This window comes from Marmota monax, unplaced genomic scaffold, assembly GCF_021218885.2.
Source record: "Marmota monax isolate L192 unplaced genomic scaffold, Marmota_monax_Labrador192_F-V1.1 WCK01_AAM20220418_F8-fsc00018, whole genome shotgun sequence".
Lineage (NCBI taxonomy): Eukaryota > Metazoa > Chordata > Mammalia > Rodentia > Sciuridae > Marmota > Marmota monax.
Window position 1 is genome coordinate 8,490,095 of NW_026692201.1, and position 20,361 is coordinate 8,510,455.

The window sequence follows — 20,361 nt, forward strand, 5'->3', positions numbered from 1 at the left end:
TATGAGTCAATCAGTTTATCACATATAACCCATCGGTATAACTACTACCCCAATTAAGATCCAGGACATTTCCATCTTCCCCCACATTCTCTGTGCTGCTTTGCACTTGTTTTCTCCCCACACCACCTTGTACAAAAAGCAGCTACTGATCTGATTTCTGTTACTAGAGGACAGTTCAGACTGTTATAGAATTTCATGTTAATGGAATCATTACAACATGTACTCTTTTGTGTCCTGCTACTTTCACTTGGCATAATTCCTACCAGGTTCATCCATGTTGTTAAGGGTATGGGACATTTGTTCATTTTTATTGTTCAGTAGTACTGCATTTTACAAATATACCAGAATTTGTTCATCCATTCACTTGTCAATTTGTTTCTAGCTTTTGGCTATTTTCAATAAAGCTGCTAAGAACACCCTTGCATTAGTCTTTTCATGGACATATGATTTATTTGGGGTAAAGACCTAAAAGTAGAATTGCTGGATTGTGGTATTTAATTAAATAGGAAACAGCCAAATTATTTTTCAAAGTAGTCCCTCAGTTTACCCTTCTACTGCCAGATGTGAGAGTTGTAGTTGCTCCACCTCCTTGTCAGCTCTTGCTATTGCTGGTCTTTTTAAGTTTAGCCATTCCAATGAATATGTAGTAGTATCACATTTTGGTTTTAATTTGCTTTTTCTAGATGACCAGTGATATATTCATGAGCTAATTGCCTATTCATTCATATGTCTTCTTTGCTCATTTTAAGACTTAGATTGCTGTGTTGTGTTACTGAAACCTTAATACATTCTGAATAAAAGCACTCTGTTAGATACATGTATTATGGATATTTTCTCAGTCTGGTGCTTGCCTTTTAACTTTTTTATGATGATCTTGGAAGAACAGAAGGTTTTAATTTTGATTCAGTTAAATATATCAATTCTTTTTTTTTATAGTTAGTGCTTTTTGTATCCTAAGAAAACTTTGCCTCCAATAAGATCATGAAGATTTTCTATTTTTTAAAGTATTTTTTTAGTTGTAGATGGACACGATACTTTATTTATTTATTTATTTTTATGTGGTGCTGAGGATGGAACCCAGTGCCTCACTTGTACTAGGCAAGTGCTCTACTACTGAGCCACAACTTCAGCCCCTCTTTTATATTTTTTTCTAGAATTTTTTTTCTTTTTTTAGTTTAAACTTTTACGTTTAGACCATTATATGTTTTGACTTCATTTTTGAGCATCATGATATGAGAAAGAGGATTGAGGTTCATTTTTTTTATACAGTTACCAGTAGTGTCCATACCATTTATAAAGAAGACTGTTTTACCCACCTTCAAAGGCTTTAGTTTGAATTTGACTTTGAAAAGTGGCCTAAAATTTTATGTTCCTGTAGTGCTTATTTTAGACATTGAGTTTTTAGAATGCCATTTTAAAAAGTTTTCTTTGGGTTTTCCTTGTTTGTTTTAGAAGTTGTTTATTACATATTAGAACTGTACTATGGGATAGGTTCCACCATGCCAACTTCTCCCTTATGGGTCCAACTGGAGATGAATATAAAATAGATGATGGTGATGATGATGATGATGATGAAGAAGAAGAAGTGTGTGTATATAAACAAGCTAATGGAATTTGTGATACATTTGGGAAAGCACATAAATATCATAAACTGGTTCAATCTTAAGTAATCAATATTAGAGTTTAACAACTCTTATCATTAATTTTCTTATGTTAAACTTTAAAAATAGCCTTAATATAGATAAGCCTTTCTATACCTTTGGTTTTCTCATATGTAAGAAATGATACTGAAATGACTTTTGAATAACTACTTTTGTTTCTCCTTGTAAAAAGAAAATGCTTTTGAACCTGTGAAAATGTTTTTCACAGGTTCAAAAGCATACCTATTTCAAGGCATTTTAAACATTAGAAATAGGTGGTATTTTGGGGAGAGACAGTATAGTTTCTGAAATCACAGATGAGCAACTTTTCCTAGCCTTTTTCTTCTGTTCCTTTTGGAGAGAAAAGGGTGCTATTTGAGACAAAACTTTGTAACTACTGAGAATATTCCTGCTTGCTGGTGTTTTCTTTACCTTGTGCTTGTCCTGCCCAATTACATCTATTCTATAACCCTCTCCCTTTTTTCCCCTTGATCACATGACTAACTATTCCCAACTCTTGTTCTTAAATGACAATAATAGTAGTAACAATGACAGCAATTGCTGATACTGAGTATTAGCCAAGGATTTATATTTATTTACTTAAAGGCTTTATATTTATTGACTGAGTTAATCTTCATACTCTGGAGAGAGAAGCCCATGTTATCTTTTTTCTCCCCATGTTATTTTTTTTCCTCCCCATGTTATCTTAAAGCAGATTTTACAGATGAGAAAACTGAAGTGCAGAGATGTTAAGTGACTTGTCTAGGATTATATAATCATTAAGTGGCAGAACTGGGATTTGATCCAGACTTCTTTGCTCTGCAGCATGCTTGGTTATATAGCCTCTCAGGAAGAACAAGGAAATGACTATTGCCTCCTGTCTCCTCTGCTTCTGGAAATTTCAAAGGAGTAGTTTTATAGCACAATCAACGTAATTTTGGTACTGTTTCTTGAAATTTCTTTTTTTTTACCATGCACATTCCAGTTTCTCTCTTTCTCTCTTTCTCTTTCTCTTTCTCTCTTTGTCCCTCTCTGCCTCCCTCCAGCCCTCTCTATTTTAGTAAATTTTCTGGGGGGGTGGGGTGGGGTGGGGACTGTACTTAAAACAAACTAGCTTTGACCTGTAATCCTAATGACTGAGGAGACTGAAGCAGGAGGATCGCAATTTTGAGGCCAGCCTGGGCAATTTAATGAGACCTTGTCTCAAAATAAAAAATAAAAAGGACTGGAGATATAGGTCAGTGGTAAAGTACTCCTAGGTTCAGTCCCCAGTACCAAAAGGAAAAAGCCTGCATGTCCAGGAGAGAGCAACACATCTAAGAAAGTGGCTGAGAGGAGGTGCATGGTGCTGGGAGTATGGTATGTGTAGGTGACTGGTGAAAAGTTTGGGATTGTGATGAACTGACAGATAAAGAAGGATGGGGTTGGGCTGGGGTTGGGCTGGGGTTGTGGCTCAGTGGTAGTGTGCTTGCCTTGCATGCATGGGGTACTTGCTGGGTTTGATCCTCAGTGCCACATAAATAAATAAGATAAAGGTATTGTGTCCATCTATAACCTAAAACTGAAAAAGAAAAAAAAAAAAAAAGGATAGGGTTTAAAAATCTTTTTCAAGACAATTCTATCCTTAAGATTTCCAAGATCAAGGAAGAAGCTTTTCTTGAAGTTCTTGAAGACAGGAAGGAAACCTTCCCCTTCAAGTTTTTTTTTTTTTCCCTTCCCTTTCCCTTATCTTCAAAGTTTGAGAACTCTTTTTCCCTCTGCTTGATGGAAGGGATATCCTTCCGGTCTGCAGGATCTCTAACATGTACTCTGTTTTCTGGTTAGGTTTTTCTGAAGAAGACGTACCACCTGAACCTCAAACACTCAGTGGTAGAGTGCTTGTCTATGATGTATAAGGCCCTCAGTTTGAACCCCAGCCCTGTCAAAAAGAAAAAGAAAAGAAAAGAAAACTCTGTAATTTCAAATGAGCCCTTACTGAAATTGTTTTAAGTTAAAAATGAATTTATTGGCTCATATGAGTGAAATCAGCTTGAAGGTAGACTGGAACTGCTGGATTTAGGGGTTCTTTTTTTTTTTTTAATTGGTTGTTCAAAACATTACAAAGCTCTTGACATATCATATTTCATACATTTGATTCAAGTGGGTTATGAACTCCCATTTTTACCCCAAATACAGATTGCAGAATCACATCGGTTACACATCCACATTTTTACATAATGCCATACTAGTAACTGTTGTATTCTGCTACCTTTCCTATCCTCTACTATCCCCCCTCCCCTCCCATCTTCTCTCTCTACCCCATCTACTGTAATTCATTTCTCTCCTTGTTTTTTTCCCATTCCCCTCACAACCTCTTATATGTAATTTTGTATAACAATGAGGGTCTCCTTCCATTTCCATGCAATTTACCTTTTCTCTCCCTTTCCCTCTCACCTCATGTCTCTGTTTAATGTTAATATTTTCCTCCTGCTCTTCCTCCCTGCTCTGTTCTTAGTTGCTCTCATTGTATCAAAGAAGACATTTGGCATTTGTTTTTTAGGGATTGGCTAGCTTCACTTAGCATAATCTGCTCTAGCGCCATCCATTTCCCTGCAAATTCCATGATTTTGTCATTTTTTAGTGCTGCGTAATACTCCATGGTGTATAAATGCCACATTTAAGATAGTGAAGACATCCATAAATTTCTTAAGTCATATGATTTGCCCATACTGAGTCAGGAGGATACACACAATTTGAACAGACCAATATCAATGGATGAAATAGAAGAAGCAATCAAAAGACTACCAACCAAGAAAAGCCCAGGACCGGATGGGTATACAGCAGAGTTTTACAAAACCTTTAAAGAAGAATTAATACCAATACTTTTCAAGTTATTTCAGGAAATAGAAAAAGAGGGAGCTCTTCCAAATTCATTCTATGAGGCCAACATCACCCTGATTCCGAAACCAGACAAAGACACCTCAAAGAAAGAAAACTACAGACCAATATCCCTAATGAACCTAGATGCAAAAATCCTCAATAAAATTCTGGTGAATCGGATACAAAAACATATCAAAAAAATTGTGCACCATGATCAAGTAGGATTCATCCCTGGGATGCAAGGATGGTTCAATATATGGAAATCAATAAATGTTATTCACCACATCAATAGACTTAAAGATAAGAACCATATGATCATTTCGATAGATGCTGAAAAAGCATTGACAAAGTACAGCATCCCTTTATGTTCAAAACATTAGAAAAACTAGGGATAACAGCAACTTACCTCAACATTGTAAAAGCTATCTATGCTAAGCCTCAGGCTAACATCATTCTGAATGGATAAAAATTGAAGGCATTCCCTCTAAAATCTGGAAAAAGACAGGGATGCCCTCTATCACCACTTCTATTCAATATATTTCTCGAAACACTGGCCAGAGCAATTAGACAGACGAAAGAAATTAAAGGCATAAAAATAGGAAAAGAAGAACTTAAATTATCACTATTTGCGATTGACATGATTCTATACCTAGAAGACCCAAAAGGGTCTACGAGAAAACTACTAGAACTAATAAATGAATTCAGCAAAGTGGCAGGATATAAAATCAACACGCATAAATCAAAGGCATTTCTGTATATCAGTGACAAAACTTCTGAAACGGAAATGAGGAAAAACACTCCATTCACAATATCCTCAAAAAAATAAAATAAAATACTTGGGAATCAACCTAACAAAAGAGGTGAAAGATTTATACAATGAAAACTACAGAAGCCTAAAGAGAGAAATAGAAGAAGATCTTAGAAGATGGAAAAATATACCCTGTTCTTGGATAGGCAGAACTAACATCATCAAAATGGCGATATTACCAAAAGTTCTCTATAGGTTTAATGCAATGCCAATCAAAATCCCAACGACATTTCTTGTAGAAATAGATAAAGCAATCATGAAATTCATATGGAAAAACAAAAGACTCAGAATAGCAAAAGCAACTCTAAGCAGGAAGTGTGAATCAGGCGGTATAGCGATACCAGATTTCAAACTATATTACAGAGCAATAGTAACAAAAACAGCATGGTACTGGTACCAAAACAGGCGGGTGGACCAATGGTACAGAATAGAGGACACAGAGACTAATCCACAAAGTTACAACTATCTTATATTTGATAAAGGGGCTAAAAGCATGCAATGGAGGAAGGATAGCATCTTCAACAAATGGTGCTGGGAAAACTGGAAATCCATATGCAACAAAATGAAACTGAATCCCCTCCTCTCACCATGCACAAAAGTTAACTCAAAATGGATCAAGGAGCTTGATAGCAAATCAGAGACTCTGCATCTGATAGAAGAAAAAGTTGGCTCCGATCTACATATTGTGGGGTCGGGCTCCAAATTCCTTTTTTTTTTTTTTTCTTTTTTTTTTTATTGTTGGTTGTTCAAAACATTACATAGTTCTTGATATATCATCTTTCACACTTTGCTTCAAGTGGGTTATGAACTCCCATTTTTAGCCCATATACAGATTGCAGAATCACATCAATTACACATCCATTGATTTACATATTGCCATACTAGTGATTGTCGTGTTCTGATACCTTTCCTATCCTCTACTATCCCCCCATAGGACACCCATAGCACAAGAGTTAATAACATGAATCAACAAATGGGACTTACTTAAACTAAAAAGTTTTTTCTCATCAAGAGAAACAATAAGAGAGGTAAATAGGGAGCCTACATCCTGGGAACAAATCTTTACTCCTCACACTTCAGATAGAGCCCTAATATCCAGAGTATACAAAGAACTCAAAAATCTAGACAGTAAGATAACAAATAACCCAATCAACAAATGGGCCAAGGACCTGAACAGACACTTCTCAGTGGAGGACATACAATCAATCAACAAGTACATGAAAAAATGCTCACCATCTCTAGCAGTCAGAGAAATGCAAATCAAAACCACCCTAAGATACCATCTCACTCCAGTAAGATTGGCAGCCATTATGAAGTCAAACAACACCAAGTGTTGGCGAGGATGTGGGGAAAAGGGTACTCTTGTACTCTGGATTTAGGGGTTCTTTTTCCTCCTGCTTGTTTGCCTTCTTTTCATGGTCCACAAGGTGGCAGGATGGCGCCATCTGCTGTACTCCACACTTTCGGGTTCAAGCCCAGGGAAAGGAAAAATATCTTTTCTGAGCAGCTTCATAAATTCTGTAATCTATGCTTTTTCTTTCTCTCTTTTAGTAATCAATTTCATTTTTTGAATAAATTGTGTATTCTCAGATTTTAAAAACAAAGCAGTTTTAAAAGGATATAAGGTAAACAGTTTTTCTTCTAACTTGTCCCTTTTGTCATTTTAAAGGGCCTCTTTGTTCAGTTTAATACTTTTTGTTCTCAATTTTATCTTTCTGATGATAAAATCTGGGCTTATGCTTTCTTTTTATTTGCACTTGCCTAGTTTATACAGGCATTTTTTCAGCCATTTTTTTTTTATTTTATTTTAAATCTTTCTGAATTACTTTATTGTGAGGTATGTTCCTCTTTATAGCACAAGAGTTTTTGGGGTTTTTTTTTGTAATCCATTTCAAGGTTAATATTTATTTATTTATTGGCATTGGGGATTGAACCCTGAGGCCCTCTATCATTGAGCCATGCCTCCAAGCCATTTATCTGTTTATCTACTATCTATGTATCTATCTGCCTATTTATTTATTGAGACAGAGTTTTATTAAGTTGCAGAGACTTGCCTTCAAACTTAGGATCCTCTTGCTTCAGCCTCCCAAGTTGGTGGGAATACAGTGTGCACCACCATGCCTGGCTACTAATTTTCTCTTAGTCATTTCTTCTATTACTTTGTCAGATATATTTGATATTAATTTGTCCATATTATTTTGTGTATGTTTTATTTTTGTATCTTTTAAAGAATCTTTCACTGTATGGTTGCTGATGTTGTGGGGTTATTCTGGTATTTTTGTTCTAGTACTTATTATAATTTCACAAAATGCCAGTAGTCTTATAATAAAGTGGTCATAGTTCTGTACTGTGAGCACTGATAAACTTAATGAAATTCATAGTAATTCCAGTATAGAGATATTATAACCATGTTACAGTGTGTGTCTCTTAATCAAGAAGTCTGTTTCATTCTGCCTTCAGAGGAGAGAGCTAATTACTCAGCCAGGAAGCTTGGAACTCAGTCAGGATTATTATTATCAATAAGTTGGCTGTCAGAAGAGGCCTTGTGAATTTTTCCAGAGTAGACTGTGAGCCTTTAATAAGGCTCTTTTTATCTATAAATATTAGTTTCTAAAGTCATCATGAATCATAAGATTTGTCAACTGATATTTGTTCACAGTTGAACCTTGGCTAGGCATCTCTGAAGCTGGTCTTTTTTTTGATACTGAAAAGTCACCAATTTTATGTCCGTTTTGAAATTAAAATATATTATAGATCTGAAGTTCTCTTGTAGTGTGGGCTCCATACTTAGTTTTATCACCATTTAAGTTTTTAAAACAATATATTTGGCAACAGAGGCATGTTACATATAAAAAGGATTCAGTTCTGTTGGCATATCCTACTTAATAACTGAGACCCCTTTCCTGATCTTATCCTGCTATCTGGGTCCAGGGAGGAGCATACCTTCTTTCAGCCTTCTGTCCTCTGTGGAGGATGGTAGAGGAAAAGCGGTTTTAGACTTTTTAGACCAAGTCAATTATACGACTATAGATGAATTCCTTAATTTTTATTTGGTGGAAGGTGTTTACTGCCCACCTTTCATAGAACAGTTGAAACAGACTATCACTGGGGTATGTTCTTTAGAGAGTTCCATTTTCATTTTACACTATAGTCCTATGATGGCTGTCAGGTAGGCTAGTATATCAGTCTGCAGTTTATGTGTTACTCATGCAGGAAACCTGTTAAAAATGAAATTGTTCCCTTTCCTCTAACTTTCTGCTGAATTAAAAACATATTTGGGGTGTGGAATCTGTGCCTTTGATGTATACTACTGTCGTGTGACTCTGATATAGGCCTGCCACAGACTATACAGTTTGAGGAAATTAAGAGTTGACAATTCTGTGAGACAGTTTTATCACTGTTTAATCTTTCAAAAACAATACATTTGGTAACAGTCAGGAGTGTTACATGTGAAAATGATAAAGTAGAGATTTTATTAAAACACAGTTTGACAAAATTCTGGTATTTCTTATGTGCAGAATTTCTAATAGATTTTTTGTTCTAAGGAGAAGGGCATTAGAATTTGCCATTTCTTTAATTAAGAAGTCTGGGAAAATACAAATAGGAGATTTTATAACTTTAACTATTTTGTGAACAAAATATTTGCATGAGGATGTTTAATATACAGATTGTGAAAAAATGATTTTAACATTCTTGTAAATGCTTCTACGAAAGCCTCAAGGATAACTGACAAGTTCAATTTTATCAAATTTAATGGGTTTCTAAATCCTTATCTGCTTATCAAACAGAACCTTAATTAGAACAGTAATTGAGTAACCAGCTGCCTCTTGTGTTCACTTTAGGAACTTTTATGAAAACATTGCGGAGCTCATGTAAGGTCATTCATTGTTTTTTGAGTTGCTAAATAATAACTTTGTTGTAGACTTCTAAAAATCCAGGTATTAAGGAAATCTGTAGGAAGATAAAAATTGATAGGAGCTTTACAGTAGTTAATCTGATACTCTCTTCTTAGTGGGTTAAGATAGGGAAAACAACAACAACAACAACAACAAAACCCTTCTTCAGTACCACAGATGGGAGAAAATCCCCCCTCTTAGGTTCTTCCTTCATGAGTTTATGCCTGCTTAGGCTGGTAGGAGAACTGGGAAAGCCCTCAGAGCTGGGTGCTATCGGTTTCCGTATTATTAATCTGTATCTCTTTGTGACTTTGGACATTGTACTTAATTTCTTAAAGCTCAGTTTACTCATTTTTAAAATTGAAGTGCTGCTGCCTGCCTCAAGGGAAGAAGGATTGTGGAACTTGTACTCATTTATTCATTTAGTTGTTCAGTGTAATACTACACAGATTGAGTACCTCTTCTGTACTAGGTACTGTTCCAGGCATTGGTACAGCAAAAATAAAACTGCTAAAAGACCCTGTGCTTGTGAATTCTAGTGAGGAATGCCATTTTACACTAGGTGATTGAGATAGATATCACTGAGAAGGTAACTTGAAGACCTGAGAAGGATGAGGATGTCATGCGGTTATCTAGGAAGGAACATTTTGGGCAGAAGGAAAGTAGATGCAAAGTCCCTGAGGTAAGGCCTTAGCTGTGAGTGTTATTAGAGCAGAAGGAATGAAGGTGAGTGTAGAAATATATGAGGTTAGAGAAAGTGATTGGGCCAGATCAACATCTAATGTTTAAACCACTACCACTACCACCACCACCTCTAGTACTACTACTGCTATTACTACTACTACTAGTACTACTACTACTACTACTTCTTTTTACTTAGCCCTATTAAAAAAGTAGGTCTTCTGAGGGCAGGGGGTTTTATGTGATAGAGAATTCTGAATATGCAACTTGGAAATTCTTTTCCTGTTCATAGTGGGGAATGCAAAGTCACTGAAGGAATCGGAGAAGGAAAGTGCAGCTCTCAGAGGAACCTTATGCAGGGGCTTGAGGGGTAGAATGTGGTAGATGTTCCATAAGTATCTGTTGAATATTTCTAAATGTTACTATTTTGTTATTCATTATGAGTCCAAAGAGCAATTGGTAGAAATGACTATGAATGTTTAAAAAGCATTATATGGACTATTTTTTGGAATCATGTTGATTAATGAAAAATGCTAATTGTTTGTCCCACACTTATTTTTCAACTGCTTCCTATTTTTTTCCCCTAATTGTGGAAAATTCCTCAGGGCATTTTTATTTAGGAATGTTTTTCTTCATGACTTATTTTTGATTCAAAGGTTGATTCTTAATTAAAAAATAATTTCTTTAAATGCTTTAAATTGAACATTTTTTATTATTTTATTTTGTGTCTAATTTCTATTACATTCCCTGACACTTATCTCTGTATTTTTTGGAATAATTTTTATTTATATATATTAAACATACAGAAAAATGCACAAGTCACACAGGCATAGTGCAGTAAATTTTTAAAAAGTGAATACACCTCTGTACACAGCATCCAGATCAAGAAATAGAGCATTGTGAATACCCCAGAAGCCTCCTTTGTGCCCTCCCTGACTTTTTTTTTTTTTTTTTTTAGAACTTGGGGTTGAACCCAGGTTGCTTAACCACTGAGCTGCATCTCCAGCCCTTTTAAAGATATTTTATTTGAAAACAGGGTCTTGCTAAGTTGCTTAGGCCTTGCTAAGTTGCTGAGGCCGACTTTGAACTCATGATCTTCCTGCATTAACCTCTCCAGCTGCTGGAATAACAGGAATGTGCCACCTCGCCTGGAATTTGTGGCCCCTTTCTGTCACTGCTGTCCCTCAAAAATTCTACATATAAATCAATTTTTCCTGTTTTGATTTTTATATAAATGAAATTATATGGCATATACTATTTTTCTGGCTGCTTCTTATGTTTTTGAAATTAAAAAGTTATTCTCGCTGCCTGAATGTCCTAAATTGTGTATACTATGATGGGAATTTTGATCATTTTTCACTTGGTTGATTACCAATAATGCTCCTATAAACTTTCTTGTACTAGTCTTTTGGTAAATTTATGTTTGCACTTTTGTGAATGTAATTGCTAGATCATGGGATTTGTGTGATGTATTTATATTTAGCAGATATGGCCAGTTTTCCAAAGTCGTTTTACTTATACCCCAGCAGTATATCAAAATTTTACTTGTTTTACAGATGTGATCTTGTCAGTTCTTTAGCTGTTCTCTGAGTGTGTATTGGTGTCTCTTTGTGGATTAATTTACATTTCACTCAAGACTCATGATAAGGACCCTTTTTTCCTTATGTTTATTGGCTGTTTGGTATCCTCTTGTGTTTCTCTAAGTCACCTGTTTTCTTCTGGGTTGTCAGTTCTTTATTAATTTATGGGTATTCTGCTTATTTTTGCTATATGAGTGAATTAGTGGGATATGTTTGTTGATATTCTCCTTTTCTATAGCTTACATTTTTTATCCTATTTAAGTGTTAGATTATATACAGATATAGTTATTTCTTTAGTGTAGTCCAGTTGATCAGTGTTTTCTTCTAAAGTTTGTGCTTTTTGCACCTATTTTGATATCATAAATATATTCCTTTCTGTTTCTTTTAGACACTGTGTTATTTTACTTTTACATGTAGATCTTTTACATGTCCATGTGGAATTGACTTTTCAGTATGGTTTGAGATTGATTTCCTTTTCTTCCACATGAATGTCCAGTTGACCCGTTATCGTGTTATCACTTCACTGTAGCATTATAGTGACTGTATTTATTTCTGGATATTTAGTGTTATTGTTAAAGTTATATTAGTATTTTCTACTTGTTTATTATTGTTCTATACAATTCTGGTGAATTTAGTGTTTTGCCTTCATGCTAGTCATTTTGCGCTGCTCTAACAGAATATTATAGACTGGATGGCTCAGAAAACAGAAGATTATTTCTCATGGTTCTAGAGGCTGGGAAATTCAATATCATGGTGCCAGCCTGGGTTCTGGTGAGGGCCTTCTTGTTGGTTTGTGGGTGGCCGTATTCTTGCTGTTTCTTCACAGAACATAGCAGGAATAGAGGAAGCAAGCTTATTTCTGTCTCTTATGAGAGCACTGATCCCATTATGAGGATGTCATTCTCATGACCAAATTACCTCCCAGAAGCTCCAGCTCCAAATACTGGGAATTAGGTTTCAACATGTAAGTTTTGGAGGGAGCACAAGCACTCAGTTTGTAGTATAAATTCAGTGGCCTTGCTAAATTTGGATGGTGTGACTATAAAATCTTCTCGATGGTTTTGTGTTTTTCTAGTCCCTATACTTTTATTTTGTATTCTTACTTTACTAGCTACATCTTCTAGGTTAGCCCTGAGTTTGAGTAGATATTAGTATAGCAGTCATGGTCTTTTCCCTTTCAGACCTAGAATTTAGTGGGAATGTCGGGCAGGAAACACTAGCATAAATGCTATGCTGTCAAGTGCTGTGTGCTTAATTCTTTAAGTATAAACTTCAGAAATTTTAGTTACTTTTAATGGAGCTGCAGTACTCTCCTCTTATCTGCAATTTCACTTTTCATGAATTTTATTAACCACAGTCAACTGCAAATCAAACATAATAAATAGGTGACTTCTAAATTCTAGAAATAATTCATAACTTTTAAAAAATATTCATTTTTTTAGTTGTAGTTGGACACAATACATTTTATTTTATTTATTTATTTTCATGTGGTACTGAGGATCGAACCCAGGGCCTTGCACATGTTAGACAAGCACTCTACCACTGAGCCACAACCCAGCCCAATTCATAAGTTTTAAATAACTTTTCTTATAGTATCTTGTTATAACTGTTCTATAGTTATTATTAGTCATTGTGGTTAATCTTACTATGACTGATTTGTAAGGTGAATTTATCATAGTTATGTATGTATTGGGGAAAACATAGGGTTTTAGGGTTTGCTGCTGTTTTTGATTTCAGGCATCTATTGGGGGTCTTGAAATGTTTTGCCCATGGATAATGAGGGAACAACTATATTTGAAATTGTCATATTTAACCTACTTCTTAAACTGAATATACTAAACGTGTTTTGCCTTCTGGTAATTATTCAGGATTTAGGTCATCATTAAGATTATTAGTTATTTAAGTACACCATTATAGCCTATCTTCAATTTCTGTTACTTGTGACTCATCTCAACCCGCTAAGCTTTTGAGCTCTTCTTATATACCAACCTACTCTTAGACTCACCTTATAGTTTCAGGTCATACATATAATCAATTTTAAGATGTCAATGTCAGTATTATTCAGCTTTTGGATTCTGTATTAATTATTTTTGTCTCTAACCATGTTTTTAGTATCTTTCTTCCTTAACCTTTCTTATTTTCTGTTTGTGCTTATAAGAGGAACACCAATTCATTGTCATTATGATGAAACATTACATTAATATCTGCCTTGTAAGCTATTAAAATATTATTAGAATAGTGCCTCCAAGTTTATATGACCAAAGAAAAATTCTTACAGTTATTTCTGAGGTATTTGATAAGTAAGACTATATATTTATGATGTTCAATAGCTTGATATATGTGTACATCATGAAATGAGTATGACAAATTAACTGACATGATTACTTCACAGTTACCTTTGTAATTTTGAGGTAAGAAAATGTTAACATTTGATTATAATCACCAGACTATACCCACAAAACATAATTCTTCCTGACAAACTGAAGTTTGTCCTCTTTGACAAGCATCTCCCCTATTCGCTGTCCCCTTGTACCTCCAGCCCCTGGCAACACCATTCTACTCACTGCTTCTATGAATTCAGTTTTTTTAGGTTCTGTGTATAAGTAAGTCTCTCCCTCCCTCCCTCCCTCTCTCTCTCTCTCTCTCTCTCTCTCTCTCTCTCTCTCTCGCTGTGTGTATATGTGTGTGTGTGTGTGCGTGTGTGTGTGTGTGTATATATATATATATGAGCCATATTTTATTTTGTTCCTCTGTAGATGAACACTTTGATTCCATACCTTAATATTTTAAATAGTGCTACAATGAACAGGTGAGTACATATATTTCTTCAAGCAACTGATTTCCTTTGGGCACATACTCAGAAGTGGAATTACAAGATCGTAGTGTAGTTCTATTTTTAATATTTTGAAGAACCTCTGTACTTTTTTCCATGACTATTTCAATTTATATTCCCACTAGCATTGCTAGGGTTCCTTTTCTCTAAATATTAGCTGATACATTTTTTTGGCCTTTTTAATAATAGCATTTCTAACAAGCGTGAGATGATGTTTCATTGTGATTTTTGATTTGCATTATCCTGATAATTAGCAATGTTGAGCATTTTCACATATACTTGTTGGCCATTTGCATGTTATGTTTTGAAAAATGTCTATTTGGGTCCTTTTCTTGTTTTTTAAATCTGGTTAATTGTTTTTTCTTACTATTGAGTTGTTTGTGTCCCTTATATATCAAAATAATTATAAATTCAGAGCAATTGGTAGTTACCTATGAGATAAAATGAACTTTTAAAGTAAAAAGTGGTTTCAGAGGTAATTAAATTTAGGAAAACCCAGTAAAATTATAATGGTTTACATTTGTGTTATTTGAAAGAAATTTAAAATATGATACAAATGTAGGAAAGAGTGTAATACAAATATAGCAGAAAGCCCGGGGACCATCATCCAGGGCAAGAAGGGAATGTGCCCCTCCCTGTCACAGCCCTGAGTAACCGTGATTCTGACTTTTCATTGTTATCACTTTCCTAATTATCTTTGTAGTTTTATCACCTGACTGTATACCCCTACAGTTTAGTTTTGCCAGTTTCTTTTTAAAGTGTCTTTTACAATCTCATTTTATCTACAGATTCCTTCTCTATATCTTGCTAAATAAACTCAATTGTTTTTCCTATGGAATTTTCCACAGTCTCGATTTTGATGTTTGCATCTTCCTAGAGTGTAACATGCTCCTCTTTATTTTCTGTAAGTTGGTAGTTGAATTGAGAGGCTTGGTTGGTTTTGGATTCTTGTGGAAGAAGAGCAAGACTACTTTACAGATTGCCTTCTAATGGAAAAATACAATACTTAGTGATTGTCTCTTTCTGTGAATTGAGTAGCTGGTGATACTTGCTGGTAATTAAGTAGTTTTGCTTTTTAAAGTATCATTATGGACTCATAAGTCCATAATGAGTTTTGATTCATGGTGGTTGCCATTCATCCTGATGCTCAGATCAGCCCATAATTGGGTAATGAGAGCCTCTTCAAGTTGGTTTCTATGTCATTTTGCCATGACCCTAGTATTAGCTCTTTTGCTTTTTTGTGTAATAGGATAGTCTAGGCTTTCTTAAACGTTTTTTATCCCATTCCTAGAATTAGTCATTTCTCTAATAAGCCCTTTAAGTAGGAAAAAGTATTTGAAAATGATAGTATTTATAATAGGACACTCCTTATTTATTGGTTATTATTCCTAGGCCTCTTTAGTGGGAAAATGTAGGATATAAACATATTTTATAGTAAATAATATAAAGAGTTCAAAAATACTTCTGATTCAAACTTAGGGCTAATGGGTTTTTACTTCTTCAGTCTTACATCTCTATCTCCTTTTTCTACCTTGAGGTCCTTATGTAAGTACTCTATCTAGTTCTATTACTAGAATATCAGATATTTAATATCCTTTATTTCACATATAACATTTTCAGTGTAATAATACAAATATGACCACAAATAGTGTAGATTACTGAAAAAGGTAAAAGCATGCTCTTCCATTTCTTTCTTATGTCGTAGTCGTAATGTATCTGCTCTGACAGTGCATGTGTCCTTTGCATGCAGTGCCTTCTTCCTTACAGTCTTCATTACATCTTCATTGAGTTCTTCAAGCAAATGTGCATTAAATCCTTATCACCCAATTCTTATGTCTCTCTAATCAGTTTGTTTAACTGAAATTCATTTTCTAGAAAAGTAGTTCTTAAACCCTTGTGTGTGTTAGAATTACCTGGAAGACTTGTGTGTCAGTCTGCCTTCTATAGCTATGACCAAAATACCTGACAAGAACAACCTAGAAGAGGAAAAGTTTATTTTGGGCTCACAGTTTCAAAGGTGAGGCTGATCCTATTACTCTTGGCCTGAGGTAAGGGAGAGTATAATGTCAGAAGGACATGGCAGAGGAAAGCTGTTAGCTTATGGCAGCTTGGCAGCTGGGAAGTTAAGAGTAAGGAGAGGGAAAGAGGGCGGGGGTGGAAGAGAGAAAGAGAGAGAAGGGAGTTAGGGGCAAAATATAATGCCCAAGGTCACTCCCACAGTGACCTACTTCCTCTAGCCATACCCCACCTGCCTACAGTTTACCACATAATCAGTCCATTCAGATTATTAATCCTTCAGTGGACTAATCCACTGATTAAGTTATAGCTCTCATAATCTGATCATTTTACCTCTGAACTCTCCTGCATTGCTACACGAGCTTTTGGCGGGATACCTCATTTCCAAATCATAATAGCTCATTAAAGTACTGAGTGCTGGGTCTCTCCATTCCCTGAGATTCTCTGATACAGTGTGTGGGGATAGGGCCTGGGAATTCACATTTTTGACAAGATCCAGGTAGCGATGAAGCTATTGATCTGGTGACTGCACTTTACCATTGCTTTTGCCTTTATGCATGAAAAGTAGGGTGGCCAGATAGACAATTCTAGAGTTTGTTTCTTTGTCTCAGTATGTTACTGTTATTTTCTAGCATAGAACATTGCTAGAAAAGTCTGGCCGTTTTTCTTTATTTTATAAATGACTTCTCCTTTTGCGTGGATATAATTTTCCAGTTTATTTTTTTATGGTGGTCATTCTGGGTTGATTTCCCCAGATTTTCTACCGTATGCTTTCAAATGCTTTTTTCTACTTCTTTGCTTTGCCTTTCTCTTCAACTTTGAGTCTTAGAAGCACTTTTTATACAGTTTTAGATCTTTTGGCTATTTTCTGTAGTTTTTACTTTCAATCTTTTTAGTTTTCATTTTTATTCCTTTTTGACTGACAATTTTTCCCTCTTCATTTTCTGTTTTATTATTTGTAGCATTTATTCAGTTTTGTTTTCCTTCCAGTCAGTCCTTCATTTCTGAGATGATTTTTTTTCTTTTGTGTCTAATTTTCTTTATCGGTTTATTTCTAAGTTGTTATTTTTTAATCCAACTTGTTTTTTAACAAAAAAATGATTTTTTGTTATGGCTATGGACATCTGCATCTGACATACTTCTTTTGTTTGTGGATATATTATTCTGCTTATTTTCCTTTTTGACCTTGATCCTTTTCTGTTACTTATTTTATGTGACAGTAGTTTTCTTGAACTGTTAGAAGAAAAGCATGGCTCAAATAGCTTTTTCTAACTTCCTTGCTATAGAAGTTTTTTTTTTTTTTTTAAACTTCAGGTGTGAGGTGCTATTTATAAACCATATAGTTTACATTTAAGTATAGAGTTTGAATTGTGATAACACTACTAATTATCGTCACCATCACGGTGAAAGTATGGAGCAATGCTTTTATCCCAATAAACTTTCTCAAGCCATTTTGCAGTTGGTCCCCTTCCTTTGCAACTGGCCCCAGGCAATTATTAATTTTTGTCCATTTTGCCTTTTCTAGAATTTCAGATATATTGAATCTTACAGCATATAGTCGTTTTGGTTTGATTTCTTTCCTTAGTGTAATGTTTTTGGAATTTGTTCATTTGCCATATTCAAAAATGTAGCAGCTCACATCTTCTCCCTGTCTTCACCCTGTTGCCCTGAACCCCTCACTTTGGGTTCTGTTCACATGAGGGTCTCTTCAAAGTGTGCTTTGTGCAGTTTTGTGAGTTCATATGGCCTAGTGGTCTCTCCACACCTTCCTGTGGATTCCTTATTATCGGTCAGTACACAGCTTCCACCCTCAGCTTCAGGTCTCAGAATGTCTTGCTGTACTTTCTCATGAGCACCCAGGTGCTATTTTGTGGAGGCCCTGTTTTCTTACTCTTAGATTCCCTGTTTGAAATTTTCATTTTTTCCTTTCAGCATGCGGGATGACAGAATTCGAGTAGAAAGAATGGATAAAGTTTATTTTGAATACAGCCATGCTTTCCAGGCGGTTACGGAATTTTATTCAAAAGTTGTAGATGACATCAAAGGTAAATATTTTATACATGTTATCAATGTGTCCTCAAATGGTACTGATTTGAGATTTGGATAAAGAGTATGACCTTCAATTTAATGACAACTACGTAATGACCAGAAATAGAGGGAGCAGCTGAGGGAAGAGCTCCTTTACTTGAGTTCATGAAGAACACCACTGTAGCATTTCCCTCATCAGTTGTAACCATTTGGTTACTTGCAGATTAATTGGAGTAAAGGGAGTTGGTGACCAACTTTTCTTTTCACTCATCTTTAAAGATGGCCTATTATTATCCTACAATTTTACAAAATGTTTAGATAAATATTCTCATGTAGGCTAGTGTTTTCAAAGATTGGTTGCTAGAATTAAAATACACTAGTGACAGGGCCTAAATATGTCAGGTAACCATTACTTGTCTAATTCACATCTCCTCTGTCATTAGTGCTTAATTTTGTCTGTACCCTTCAGTCCTGCCAGTTCTGTTATGTTAGGGGCCATTTTATGGATGGCAAGGTAAATAGACATTCTTTCTTGACATAGATTTGGCCTTTCTCCAGTCCTCACTGCACCCCATACTGACAAGACTTACTCTTGTCCCAAGTTGCGGAGCTTTCATCATCAGCTCTTACTCCTAACCCCCACTTAAGCTGCAGTGTTGTGTTAGCATTTCCTTCTACTTGGACCATTAATGTCTGTTAGCATATCCCTTATAATATATATCCCTTATGTTTTTACATATCCCTTATGTTTTGGCCAAATTGAATCGGGTGTCTCAGGTTGTATCCCTCTTCCAACATCAGGATGCAGTATCATCAAGGATACCATAATCCACTCTAGGCATCAGATTCACTTGAAGGACATGGGCAAGAAAACAGCCTGCTTATGGTATATGAATTCCTCTTGGTGGGATTCGTACTCATAGTAGTCTTTGCAGTAGTCCATCGTGCCATTGGGAGCTTAAGTTCTCTTCCTTCACAAGGAGACTCATATCTGGTGGGCACAAGAGCCATCCTGGCTTAAAGCCCCATACTATCCAGGTGTCTCCTTCTCTTGCTGGAGCCTCTGCAAAGGACATAGGTTATAAAAGTCATTGTACTCAGGAAAAATCAGTACTCTGGAGTTGAGTATTTATAATTCTTCCCAGGCTAGATGTAACTCAATAATTTCAAGTTAATGCTACCTCATAGTGCATTGGCACTCCTTCTTATCAGGTTTCTAGTGGAGCAAAGCTAGAAAGTTACAAGAAAATCAGCTTTCAGTAGAAGGCAAAAGAGTGTTGTTAGCTCTCTGTTTATATCTTGGTTTTGTAAACAGCTATCATTAAAAATAATAAGATATTGTATATAGTAATACAAAATTTTGTAGAAAATATTTGGAATAATTTTTTAATTTTTCTTTAAAAATTTAAAAAATTAACTTTAAAGTTTAAATTTAAAAAGGTAAATTCTTTTAAAATTTCCTTAATAAACATTTAAACAATGCTTATTGCCAAAAAGTCAAACAGTTGTTTACAAAGGAAAACGTAGAGCTAGAGATGGAACTCAATGGCAGAACACTTGCATAGCATGTATAAGGCCCTGGGTTCCATCTCTATGAAAAGAAATAGAAAAAGAAAAAAGTAGAAGTTTATGCCCTCAATCTTGTCCCCTGCCCTTGCCACTTTTGTGACTGAAGGGTAATCCTTAACAATTTGGCTTAAGAATTGTTGTATGAGTAAATCTACCTGTATATACATACATATTCATAGTTTAAGTTAGTGTGTCAGAAGGTGACACATTCTAAAAAGAAAATGAGGCATGGAAGGGTGTTGAAATTTTAAATTGACTGGTGAAGGAGGGCCTCTCTGAGAAGATGGTACTTGAAAAAGATGAACAAAGAAGAAGTTAAGGGAAAAGCTGTGTAGACATGTGAAGGAACAGTATTTCAGGCAGAAGCAACAGTAAGTACAAAATGTCTTAATGTGGGAGGGTACCTGACATGTTTAAGGAATAGCAAGGAGTCTGTGCACTGAAACAGTAT

The 20,361-nt window shown here is 35.3% G+C and overlaps 1 protein-coding gene across 2 annotated transcripts in view; it reads left to right on the forward strand.

Annotated features, from left to right (window-relative positions):
* Positions 1-20,361, forward strand: part of Msh3 (mutS homolog 3) — a 185,245-nt gene that overhangs the window by 47,292 nt on the left and 117,592 nt on the right. For both annotated transcript variants that reach the window (XM_046427851.2, XM_058574355.1), the window contains exon 9: positions 18,246-18,358. In XM_046427851.2, the coding sequence (XP_046283807.2) occupies positions 18,246-18,358 (113 nt within the window). The remainder of the gene's footprint in view (positions 1-18,245; positions 18,359-20,361) is intronic.